General features: G+C 40.1%; 1 protein-coding gene across 1 annotated transcript in view; it reads right to left on the reverse strand.

Annotated features, from left to right (window-relative positions):
- The window catches only part of LOC135215529 (NADH-ubiquinone oxidoreductase 49 kDa subunit-like), a 198,304-nt gene extending 189,918 nt beyond the window's left edge, over positions 1-8,386 (reverse strand). The window contains 1 exon segment of the mRNA XM_064250359.1: positions 8,229-8,386. Within this exon segment, the coding sequence (XP_064106429.1) occupies positions 8,229-8,332 (104 nt within the window). The 5' untranslated portion in view covers positions 8,333-8,386.
- Positions 8,387-12,711: the final 4,325 nt, after the last annotated feature.

Below are 12,711 nucleotides of genomic sequence, written 5' to 3' on the forward strand. Positions count from 1 at the left end.
TAAGAAGGGCAATTTAGACGTGAGGAAGCTTTTGGAGGTGCTCGACGTCCTATAAGTAGAGACATTCTCCAGGACGCTTCGGCAAGCACCTTGCGGAAGACGAAAGCCATACGTCTTCCTTTAGTGTTCACACTCTTCAGGCACAGCGTGCGGCTCTCCATGGAGACTCGCATGAGGACGTCCCTTAAAAAATATTCAACGTCATACGCAAAACGCGGTTCGTCATAACATTGAGAGGTTGGCAAGGTTTCGTCGCCAGGAGCCTCTTGGCGGGGCCTTGCATGCATCAAGGCGCTCAACGAGTTCCTCTCTGAAACGTCGTTCAGAAGACTTGGTGTTCTCTGCTCAGACACGCATCGTAGCTAAGCAGGACGGTTTTTGAGGGACGATCAGCAGGACGCTAAAGGCAGGACGCTTTTGAGGACGCTCGGCAGGACACTTTTGAGGACGCTTAGCAGGGGACGCTTTCCCAGGACGCCTTTTGATGGACGCTCAGCAGGACGCTTTTGTGGACATTCGCCAGGACGCTTCGGTGGAAGCTCGGCAGGACGCTTTGCGAGAGAAAAGACTTGTTGAAGGCGTCTTATTTGCTGTTGAGGACATTTCTTTACAGAAATTTTTAAAAAAAGGATTCGGAGTTAGCGGAGAGACATACCCGAATTTTTCTTCGATCCCTCTTCTCTCATCGATTTCTTCGAGAATCGGGAAGATTATATACTCGGATTCCTGGGTGACTTTCGGTCATGTTAAAGGGTTTTCCCCTATTAGCAAAGTGCTAATAGTTTTGTCAAGTCAGGTACGTTTTCCCCATTGTCATTTAAGTGGGGGACCCCTCATAATGGGGTATTCTCATTGACATAGATTTTAACGTTTTATCGTTTAAGCGGATAAACTCATTAACAAATTTTGGAAGAGCTCTCATTCATTTTCAGAGGCTCATCCGGGGAGTAAGAAAAAGACTTGTAGACTAGATCCAGGAAGTCTTATGTCCAATATCATAAGAACATTGAACGGTCCTTTTCGATCCTCGGTTCTCTTGATGATCTCTATTCGAATATTACTCCCTTTTCTTGGCAAAGAGTCTTGGCAAAGAGTCAAGGAGTCTTTTTAAAAAGTCTCATTCATTAGAACGTGGACAGTCGGTTTCCCCTTTCTTTCTCTCTTCCTCGTTGAGGAAAGATGTAGTAGAGAATTTGATGTTCAAATTACTACAATACTTATGTAGTTTATCTTTGCGTCATTTTGCTAACGCATGGGTCAAGTCATTTACGCATATCGTATTTACCTCTGCGGATAGAAGCCGAAAGAACTGTTGTTCTAATGTATTTATTTGACACTCCCTTCAACCTTCCAAGAGTTTTCGGAGTAAGAACAACTCTTCAGGTATTGTTACGACAACACCAACTCAGCTTCTGTATTTAGCGAATTCTGTTTCGTTTAAAATAGGCCTGCTTGAGAGTTTCCTTTTGCTCGATAATATCATAACTATTCCTTCGTTTTAAAGGGAGTAGCTGGCCCCCAACTCAGGCAGTTAGTATTCTGTTCACCATTGAAGCTTTCCTTCGAGGAAGACTTCTCCTTCACTCTCTTTGATAGAGATCGAAGGTGGTCGATCTCCAATCCTTATTTTGTTTTCTTGAAGGAAAGAATTTAGGATGGAGATCGTGGTTCAGAATCCTATAAATATACTACGTATATTAACCTCGCGACATGATTCTACTAAGCAGTTGAATTGTCCGAGGGGTAGGCGCATATCCTAGTTTTTCTACGGATTGCGACTTAGACGAGAAGTATTCTAATTGAACTGCTAACTCGGGGTTGCCTGCAACCTCCCAGGAGTTTGTTTCAATTTTATATACTATGGTTTTGTCACGACAACACCATTTCAACTTTTATATTTACCGAAATTCGTTTCGCCTAAATATAATTGCTCGAGCATATCTTTTATGCTCGGTGGTTCTAGCCGAACGCATTCCTTTGGGGAATATGGATTACCTGGCAACTCAGGATGACGAGTCAGCGGAGCTCAGGCTCTGCTACTGCGTATTGAACGCCTGTGGCCCTGATAGCCGCTCAGTATCAGCTGGGCCTCCGAGATGCACGGTTGTTTATGTCTCTCTATCTCCCTGCTTTGATTGACTACCGAACCTATCTCTGCCCAACAATCTTGGACTTAGGTCTCTGATTAAAGGGGATTCTCGCAATTATGAAGGACCATCTACTGCTGTGACGATAGATTCCATCGCCTTCGATATTGTGAGAATTTTCAACAGAGATATCTAGACATTCATTTTACTGTTTTACCGCACGGTAACAGAAGTCTGTACAAGTCTCCCGCTGCATCGCCACCTGATAATGCGAATGATTTTGCAGACATCTGAGTTTGTCTTTAAAATATCTCATATTCGTAGGTGTACAATTGTTCATTGTTCATCCCGAATTAACAGATATGTCATAAAGACATCGCCTACTCTCCGACCTGACAGCTCTACTTCCAAATGTTCAGCCCATGAGAAGCAGTTCTTCAGGCGGCTTTCCCTGTGTTTTCATTACTGAAGAACGCCCCGCTTTCATTGCAACTACGACTTCTCACCGGACAGCAATGAAATAGTGGTTAGCGTTTCAGTCATTTGTAAGCACAGGTTCAGAATCTTGAGAATCCTTCTCTCGATTCGTCTGTGAAGACAAGTAGGTTGCATTCAATTTAACCTACCTTCGTCTTCAACGGTACATAGCGATAAGATCTTCAAGAGATGGCAGTCTCTTGGCCAAGGCAAAGCAGTGCTGCCTATTTTCAGTGTTCAATCGGAGGAGGCCGTTTCTGGAGTAAGTGAAGGGAAATGACTATTCCTCCAACTCGACCTCTGTGAATTTCCTTATGGTTCTATCTTTCCGTCTGAAGTATGAGATAAGCTAGAAGTCCTAACTATTGTAGAATATGCAAATATGTTGTTGACGGCCTCTAGGCTCAGAGATTCGGTTCTGTCAAACAACAAAGCTTCACGATCTTTGAGGTCTGTGGAGATCTTGAAATTCTCTGGATCAAAGGTTCCGGCATGGAACTTAGACGTAGTCTGAGTTTCTGATGCCAAAAGCATTTCGAAAACCTATCCTTTGCGAATTAATACACGTGACCAGAAAGGCTAATATTCTAACCGCTCTAAGCCCACGGCAAGAGGGTTAGTGAGGTTTTTAGCCATCATCAGAGGTTTTGGCTTTAAAGGACATAATGCGGTCTGTCCTCTAAGCCTTCCGTTCTTGATAAGAACGAAAACCTGTCTAACCCTTGACCCGAAGGCTTGGAGACCAAGGGTATGGCACAAATTATTGGGCAAGGGCATTAGAGTCCTGTGCCCTGTAGGGTCTCTCAAGTTTTATCTTGATAAAACTATAGAAAGTCAAGGTCAACGGACAATCTGCGGTGCTCCGTAAAAAAAAAAGACCAGACTGGTTCATGTCCAAGAACACCCTGGCATTATAGCCAAGGAGTTCTTTAAGAGGTCTCATTCATTATGTTGGCATAAAGATTGATTTGATTTTTTCGTTAATATGAATGCTCAAGAGGTGAGGGCGCGGCCTCGGAAGCATTTCAACAGAACATGACACTCAGTAACATCCTGAGTGCCACGCTTTAGCGAAGCAACTCTGTGTTCGCTTCACACTCCCGACAATCTGCGTGTTCCGTAAAAGACCAGACTGGTTCATGTCCAAGAACACCCTGGCATTATAGCCAAGGAGTTCTTTTAAGAGGTCTCATTCATTATGTTTGCATAAAGATTTGAGATTTTTTCTTAATATGAATGCTCAAGAGGTGAGGCGCGGCCTCGGAAGCATTTCAACAGAGCATGACACTCAGTAACATCCTGAGTGCCACGCTTTTAGCGAAGCAACTCTGTGTTCGCTTCACACTCCCGACGGGATGTGAAGACGACATTTGAGATCTGTAAGTCGCTAGGACCATACATTTCCGTAGATATATTATTGGGGGCAGGAAGCAACACGAATCCTATCCTATAGAAAAGGGAGGTGTGCTTTTAACTTTGAAGGGTTGGTCGCTTGAGGCGCGTTCCTTTTCTTTAGCCTAGAAGTTATGGAACTAACTTTGATAGGTTAGGTCAGTGGTGTTTTAGCTTCGGTGCCCTCAGAAGTATGTCATATGGTCTAGTCACATTGTGGTCACGCCCCCGTTGACAGATCATCTAGAGCGCACCAGCATTACAATGTCTCTACCTCGCTGGCAAACTCTAGTAACGCAGAAGCAGACTTTGGTGACAGTAATCACGAAGTCGGCTATGCTAACAGGTGAGGAACCAAGATGTATATCATCTACTTAATTTAGTTTCCCAAAAAATCCTATTCTGTCTCTTCCCACCATCCGAAGGTGGGATTCAGCTATATATTATAATCTGGTCAGGTAAGTTTCAATGAACCAAATGTTTATTGTTATAATACAATTAAGTTTGTTCATACTTACCTGCAGATATATATAAATTAAAGTGCCCACCCACCTCCCCTCAGGAGACAGTGGGCAACTGATAAAAATAATACGAATAGAAAAATGGGAATAGTTATTGATATCTGCCTCCCACACGGCGGGAATGGGTACTACCACCCAATGGCAGGCCACCCACTGATAAGGTGCCAGCGGGAAATTTTCAAATTCTGTCGGACTTCAGAAAATACAGCTATATATATATCTGCCAGGTAAGTATGAACAAACTTAATTGTATTATAACAATAACATTTTCAAGGCAGTTTTGAAATCCAATATGGCGGCTACGTTTTGCATGGACGGTTCTCATCAGTGACGGCCACCATCTTTCCCCAGCCTTCCCAGCACTCATTTGAACAATGTTAGCGTATGTATGTAACGTTTATTGATCTTACTCAAGATTGCAGTTGTAATCAGCACAATAAAACAACATTTTGTTGCCTATATTAGTGAAAGTATGAAACTTGTTATTCCCGGGGTTATGGTTGGAACTGAATTCATTCTTACCTTGTAATCGGCGGTTTTTATCCTTACTGCCATCACAACTGAAACTCCACAGTGCTTATTTGATTGTTCTTATACACATTTTGGTCTCAGTTCACTCCACATTGCACTTTAAACCCGTTGCTGTTCTGGTTTCTAAGCAAGCGCGCGCGCCATAAAAACACAATACGAACAGCAGACGACGACAGACGACGAAACTGCAAAGTTTTATTCCCTAAACTGTTTACTTACTCGTTATTTAGTTTAAATTTACTTTGTTATTTAAAAATTTTGATTTAATTCATGTATATTATCCTTTTTTGCAACCAAATTACCCCGAAAAATTACAGATATTTCTAAAGTAGATAAAATCAAATGTTTCTAACGTTTTCGTACATCTGGCTGCCGAAAACCATAGCGGAACGAATACGGAAAAGTGCAGAGGAACGACTAGTTTTTTTTTTTTTTTTTTTTGTTTTTGCTTTTTTGTTTTTTGCTAGCACTTTTCATTGATTTTCAGTCTTTATTAGTATTTTGAATTTCTTTAATAATCGTATGCCAGAAATAAAATGTAACCTTTAATGTTTGCATGCTAAGAATGGCAAAATCATCGTTGCCACATTAGTGGAGGCTTCACACATACGCCGTTCCATTATTATAAACTGTTTCCATGAATTCTAGTTGTCATAGTAATGCAATAATGATAAAATTGCTTTAATATTTATGTATATATACTTCCAATACATAGCCTAATTTCACCAATTTCAACGTTTTGTGTGTAGTCTTATACCCAGTTTGGAGGGTGAACACATACCGAATGGCAACAGAGAGAGAGAGAGAGAGAGAGAGAGAGAGAGAGAGAGAGAGAGAGAGAGAAGGAAGGCGGAGGAACGAAGAAGAAAAGGCGATGGCGGTGGAGGGGTGGGGGGGTGGGGAGGGGAGAGGGTAGGTGGAGCTTTATACACGTGTTTTCGTATCCATTTCTGCATAATGGAGTTTTTTCGTCTCTTGGTACAAGGACAAAGTGTCGTTATTCTTTACGATTAGTGATTCACGATACCCTATAAATTACGGCACTGGGTGTAATGCACTATAGCAAAATCTTGTTCTGTTTACGAGTGTTCGTTTTTTTTCTTACAGAAATAGGTATTGCCCAAAAACGTGCTTGCACTGTCTCTGAAACCCATAGTAGACATGCTGCTTAGTTGTCAATCAAGTTTTTATAACCAAGTATTTTTTACAAGCTAGCTATTGAATAAATTTGTAATTTTTCTCAGTCAAAACATATGACCCCTCAATGCTAAACTTTCCTCTTTTTAACGACTTTCTGGTCATTGCAAATTGGCGGCCCCATTAATTTCTTATGGTGCGAAACAGACAGAGGCCCATGGACCGCAAACGATTGCGTCACACTACGGCGATAATCCAGGCAGTAAAACATCTTCATATATCCAAAAAGTAAATAATAAAGATATATAGGTATGCGCATTACGATTATAACAATTACATGTATAGCTGATACAATCTGCATGAATAACTGGTAAAACTATTCTGACAATGACAGTTGAGTATAGCAATTATTTACAATAGGTACGAAAGTCAAGATGTCGTGGACGTCATAATACAGAACTTAAAACAGAACGTTCTAATTCAGAAAAATAATACTTAAATTTGAGTCAGAGTCGAGTTACTTTTTCAATAACGAATATTTTCAAATTAATCATCATAAATATGTAAAATATTGATGTTTGACTACTTATTTAAAAATTAGCTAAGAGCACGCTTCGTCGTCATCTACCAAAACAGCTGTTTACTCCTGCTTGTTGGTGGTGAGAAAAAAAATCGTGTTTCGATTGTTGTGATAAAAGTGCTCCAGCGTCTGTGGGTACAAGTGGTGTGCGGATTTATCACAGGAAATGGAAAGTTTGTTGACACAAGCGACTCCGTAAACATCGAGATGGCGTCAATCTTCGAAACATTTTTAGTTGTAAGTAAAAATTTCTAAAGCGTTTTGGTGAGATTTCCACTGCCGTGGGTGCCATTTTCAGTACCCTCTGTTTAAATCTTAAAATTTGGCCTTAATTTCTAACTTTGGAGAAAATACTTACTTCGAAAGGAGAGTAGAGGTCTTTAGCTCCGTTTCTCACCAACAACAAGTCGCGACTGATGCCCATCTCGGGTGTCAGGACGCGTTATAATGTACTTTTTCGGAGGGTGGCAAACATTGATTGTAGGTGGCCTGGTTGGCCTGCCGTGGTAATCTACCCTATGAAGATGTTTTACTGCCGGATTACCGCCGTAGTGTGATGCAATTGCTTTCGCTCCCTGGGCCTCTGTCTGTTTTCGCACCATAAGAAATTAATGGGGCCGAATTTGCAATGACCAGAAAGTTGTTACTGTACTTTTTCGGAGGGTGGCATGCATTGATTGTACATGGCCTGCTGAAGGCTATGCGGTGTTTTACCCTAGTACACGCTTCGTCGTCGTCTTCTACCAAAACAGTTGTTTACTTAAAAATGTCGTGCCCAGTGACCGTGTTCAGATTGTTGTGATGAAAGTGCCCCATCATCTATAGGTACAAGTGGTGTGCGGATTTATCACAGGGAAGTTTGTTGAAACAAGCGACTCCACAAACCCACAAACATCGAGATGGCGTCAATCTTCTAGGATTTTCAAGCGTAACTAAAATTTTCGAAAGCATTTTGGTGAGATTTGCACTGCGTTGGCCACCCTTTACATTACCCTCTGTGTAAAGCTTCAAATCTGGCCTTAATTTCTAACTTTGGAGAAAATACTACCTAGCCCTAGTACTTCGAAAGGAGAGTAGAGGTCTTCAGCTGCCTCTCTCACCAACAACAACTCGCGACTGATGACCATCTCCGGTGTCAGGACGCGTTATAATGATTTTTTCGGAGGGTGTCCAGTCGTGATCGTCGGTGTGTTGGCCAATCCATGCGGTTGTTTACCCTAGGTAGGCTAACTGCCACCTTAGCCCTAATAATAGAAATTACATGAGCAAACTGGTTCTTATGGAGCAATCTGACTTTGCATACAATAAAATGCCACAAATTAATAAGCTCTATTTGAAAAGTACGTAACTAGTAGTAGTAATGTTACATGGATACTAGTGAGCCATATTAAACATCAGCTGATCGGTCACAACCGGGTGAAAGACGAACCGTATCCATAGAAGATATAATCACTCCTCGGCTAAAATGACGAATTTCCTTCAATCAACTATACTTTTACTTACTTGGCAAAATACAAGGACCCAGAATTCTTTAACAGACTCTTTGCCCCACCAACAACATTGGAAGCAACTATTTTCTTCCCGATAGTGCCTAAAATCGCAGCCATCTTCGGTGTTTTGGGAGCTGCAGATGATGTAAATGAAGAGAAGTCGGAATATATAGAGCGCGCTCTGTGCAAAGATACGTAATCCAGTCTCACTTAAGCGCCGCCATCTTAGTTTTATGTTAGATATCATATAACTTTTGCTATTTTATTCAGGTGCGCATAACGTTATGAATGCTGCACACTAGTCTTATATTCTATGGCATGTCATATATTTAATCATCTAATGAGAATCGACATTTGCTTCCGAAATTTACTGAAGTTAATCTCACATCAGCAGTACACAATTTCACGGTTACTCAACAAAAATTATATATATTATATATATATATATATATATATATATTATATATATATATATATATTATATATATGTATATATATATATATATATGATATATATATATATATATATATTATATATATATATATATATATATGTGTGTGTGTGTGTGTGTGTGTGTGTGTGTGTGTGTGTGTGATGTATAAAAGGCCCATTAAAACACTGGGTTATATTTCGGTGGACTGACTTCCATCCTTATCAAATAGTGAATGACAGAAGTAGTTACAAAGGTCAAATATATAATGGGAGATATGCCCTTAGGTGATGCCTGGGGTTACCATTAAGCCAACGTTGGTTCTGTTAATTGTCTTAATCTGCTTCATTGTTGCCTTATGGAAGTTACTGTCTATATGGTCAGAGTCCCAGGCTCCATTGGAAAATTTGATCCAATTATCTTGTTGTTTATCAGTGAAGATTCTACCATCTGATATTTGTATCGACAGCTGCTCTTTTATAAAATTAGGAATAAGTTCCAATCCATGGTATGGTTTGTGTTATTTATATGATGAAAAATTGCCGAACTATGTTGTCCATAATAATCTACCTGAACACTTAGAATATGGCCTACCAAAAATACACATTTAGGATAACCCTTCGAGACCCATAACACCAAGTTATAAACGGCTAAATTCTTGACACTATTAGAAAATCCTTTTAAAAATGAGTATAACCAACTCACTTGATTTTAAGAACAGTAGCTATTTTATGCCAGGACTCTGACCTAGATATAGGTTTTCACTATTATACCTGTGGAGGAAACTATTTGCTTTATTTTAGATACTATTTTTACAGATGATGATAATACGTATAATGGTTTTAAACGTGATAATTTTAAAAAATTGTTAGAATTAGCAGTGCCGGACACTACTTTCACTTTTAATGGACAGGTTTATTTGCAAATAGTGTGCGTAGGTATGAGCAAGCCTCTAAGCTGCACATTCGCCAATATTTTTATGCTCAAATTTGAAAATGAACTGCTGGATGATTGCCCTTCGTCTTTTAAACCACATTTCTATTGGAGGTATGTAGATGACACTTGTCTTGTTCAGAGACAGGCATCATAGCAAGTCCTTATCACAATATGCTAATTCTATACATCAAACTACTAAATTTACCTGCTTTTAAATCACCACTAGTTAGTGGGGCCCGGTACCCGGGAGGTGAGGTCGAAGTATTTGTTCAAAGGGGTTCAATTATACAGCAAGTTGTCAGAAACACCGGGAGCTTGCGCTTGATGTGCTTGATCTTGTTCTTGCAGAACTGAGTGTGAATACGAACCACCTATACAGGACACAATGCCTAAATTGCATTATAATTAACACTTTTTATTGGCTCGATATGTCATGCCTTTATGCAGCCTTATTTTCCGTTTATACATGCGTATTCCGGCCGTCGATAATAGGGTGGTAGTATGTTATTCTCACTCTAAATTTCCAGCTAATCAGAACGTAAGAATCCTATTATTCAATGTTTGCCGTAAACTACCAACCGAGTGGTAGTTTTCCCGGATGTACTTTTCACCAGTCTCTTACCATATTCAGCAACGATTTGAAAATGGCTTGGTCTTGTTAGTTAGGTAGTCACCGGGTGGAGGAAGACCCTCTCTCCTTCACACCTCTTTAATCCTTAATGCTAATAAATTGGTCCTTCAGCTGTTAAGCACTTATGTGGGATTCCACACCAGTACTGAAGGGAAGTGCAAAGTGCTTACAGACAACAGACAGACAGACCAAACTACTGTTTTTCTGTAGTAATGTAATGGGAAACATATTACTTTAATTATTAATGATTTATTTAGGAATTGATTCATCATCCTCCTCTAATATCTTTACACTGCTGTTGTAAAAGTGATTGGAACTGTGAAATGTTTTCGCTTTTATTGTGGACAGTGGACACGAGTGTGGCAGTGTAGCCAGTCCCTTGTTTTTGTTTCTCTCACTCTGAGTATGGGAGCGCTGCCCTGAATCTTTCGTCTGCATTTTGGTAACACTAGCAAAACATGTAAGAATCACGAATGCTCTCGAGTGTGAGGACGTCAAACAGTCCATCCTTTCATTTTTGGGCTGTTTTATTAATACAAATGATTATCTACCCCTTGCAAGGGATCTAGTCCAGAGATCTAGTCCAGGAATTCTGAAGACTAGGTAAATTAACCAAGTCCAGGAGACTAGGCCTGGGAGAAATTTGGCATGATGTAATGAGTAATAAAGAAACACGCTGAGTATCAGGAATTTTCTTCAATTCCCCTAAAATGGAAATCAGCACTTCAACTGCCTCCCAGTGGGAAGATATCACCTGGCCTCATCAGTAGTAAGACCCATACACATAAGGAATATCATGTAATAGCAGGTAGGATAGGCCTACCCTATTTTCCAGGCAGCATAAACGTCAGTCTTCATACCCACCGTGTCAACAATGACACAGTACCATTCTCCGACCCGTGTCTCCAGGCAAGAAGACTGACAAAAGTGTATATGTATACAAATAGTAGTTTTATTATTCTCTCGTATGTTAATGTCATGGTGAGGGAAAATCCTCCCGCGACATTTGGTGGCAGCGGTGGGATCTGTAGCCCAGTGCTATTGATCCAGACCCACTGTGCCTATATATTATGTAGGTCACTTATAATGTTTTGTCGTATTGTATGCATTTCTTTATACAATATTGTTGATTTTTGTCTGATTAAGATCATGACTTATTTACATGCATATTCATTATTTCTTCAGGGAGATGTATGGTATTGTCTCTTAATGTAGTTTGCACTGTATTATTTGATTATATATAAGTGTTTGAAATATTGTAACAATGGCGAGTGGTAATGATGAATCATATATTGATCTAATTCAGTTAGAACAAGAAACACAACAAAACATTACAGACAGTTAAGAGCTTCACTCTATCCTACCAGGACGTTTGGTCTCAAGTGGGAGATTTATCAAGTCAAATCAAGGACTTAGACCAGAAAATGGTTGACATACAGGAGACAATACAACACTTAACACCCAAACATAATAACACTCAACCATCCATAATGTCTACACCACATACGTCTCACATTCCAAGTAATGAACAAAGGAATGATGTAAAACCTTTTGTACAAGAATTCACATAGTGCCCTGGTTGGGAATGCGATTGTGGTCTTATGGGTCTTGTCTTATAGGAAATTGTCAGTTTTGATCTTGTAGTACGGGCTTGGTACACCTTAGAGGATAGAGTACACCACTTTCCAAACCCCTTTGAGATTCAAGTTTAGAGTCGTTTCTAGCCAAGAGCTCTGGTGAGTTTGATAATCATTAGGACGCCTCAATAGGAGTAAATTCTGTCTTCACATGTGGAGAACTCTTTTGTTGCAGAGTGATGTGACATCCTGTGTAAGTGGAGTCAATCTAACCCCAGTATTAGGCTAGATAAAGCTATTAGGAAAGCTGTATTGAACGCACACCTATAGGGTAGTGTCCCCATTTAGTACACAAGTATATCCTTGTGTTATGTTGTTGTAAGAGCCCCTTTAGTCTCTAGTTGAGATTGTTGCTTGTTTCTACTGTACAAGACCTGTTTTTCCACAGTCGCAGACCCATCTAAGGAGCTGTTTGGTTCCGTTAGGAAAAGTTGTCCTTGATATTAGAGTGGACATGAATCAATTTTTCCCCGAGGGAAAAGCTTTGTAATGGGAAAAATATTACTTTAATTATTAATGATTTATTTAGGAATTGATTCATCATCCTCCTCTAATATCTTTACACTGCTGTTGTAAAAGTGATTGGAACTGTAAAATGTTTTCGTTTTTATTGTGGACAGTGGACACGAGTGTGGCAGTGTAGCCAGTCCCTTGTTTTTGTTTCTCTCACTCTGAGTATGGGAGCGCTGCCCTGAATCTTTCGTCTGCATTTTGGTAACACTAGCAAAACATGTAAGAATCACGAATGCTCTCGAGTGTGAGGACGTTAAACAGTCCATCCTTTCATTTTTGGGCTGTTTTATTAATACAAATGATTATCTACCCCTTGCAAGGGATCTAGTCCAGGAATTCTGAAGACTA

This window comes from Macrobrachium nipponense, chromosome 19, assembly GCF_015104395.2.
Source record: "Macrobrachium nipponense isolate FS-2020 chromosome 19, ASM1510439v2, whole genome shotgun sequence".
Lineage (NCBI taxonomy): Eukaryota > Metazoa > Arthropoda > Malacostraca > Decapoda > Palaemonidae > Macrobrachium > Macrobrachium nipponense.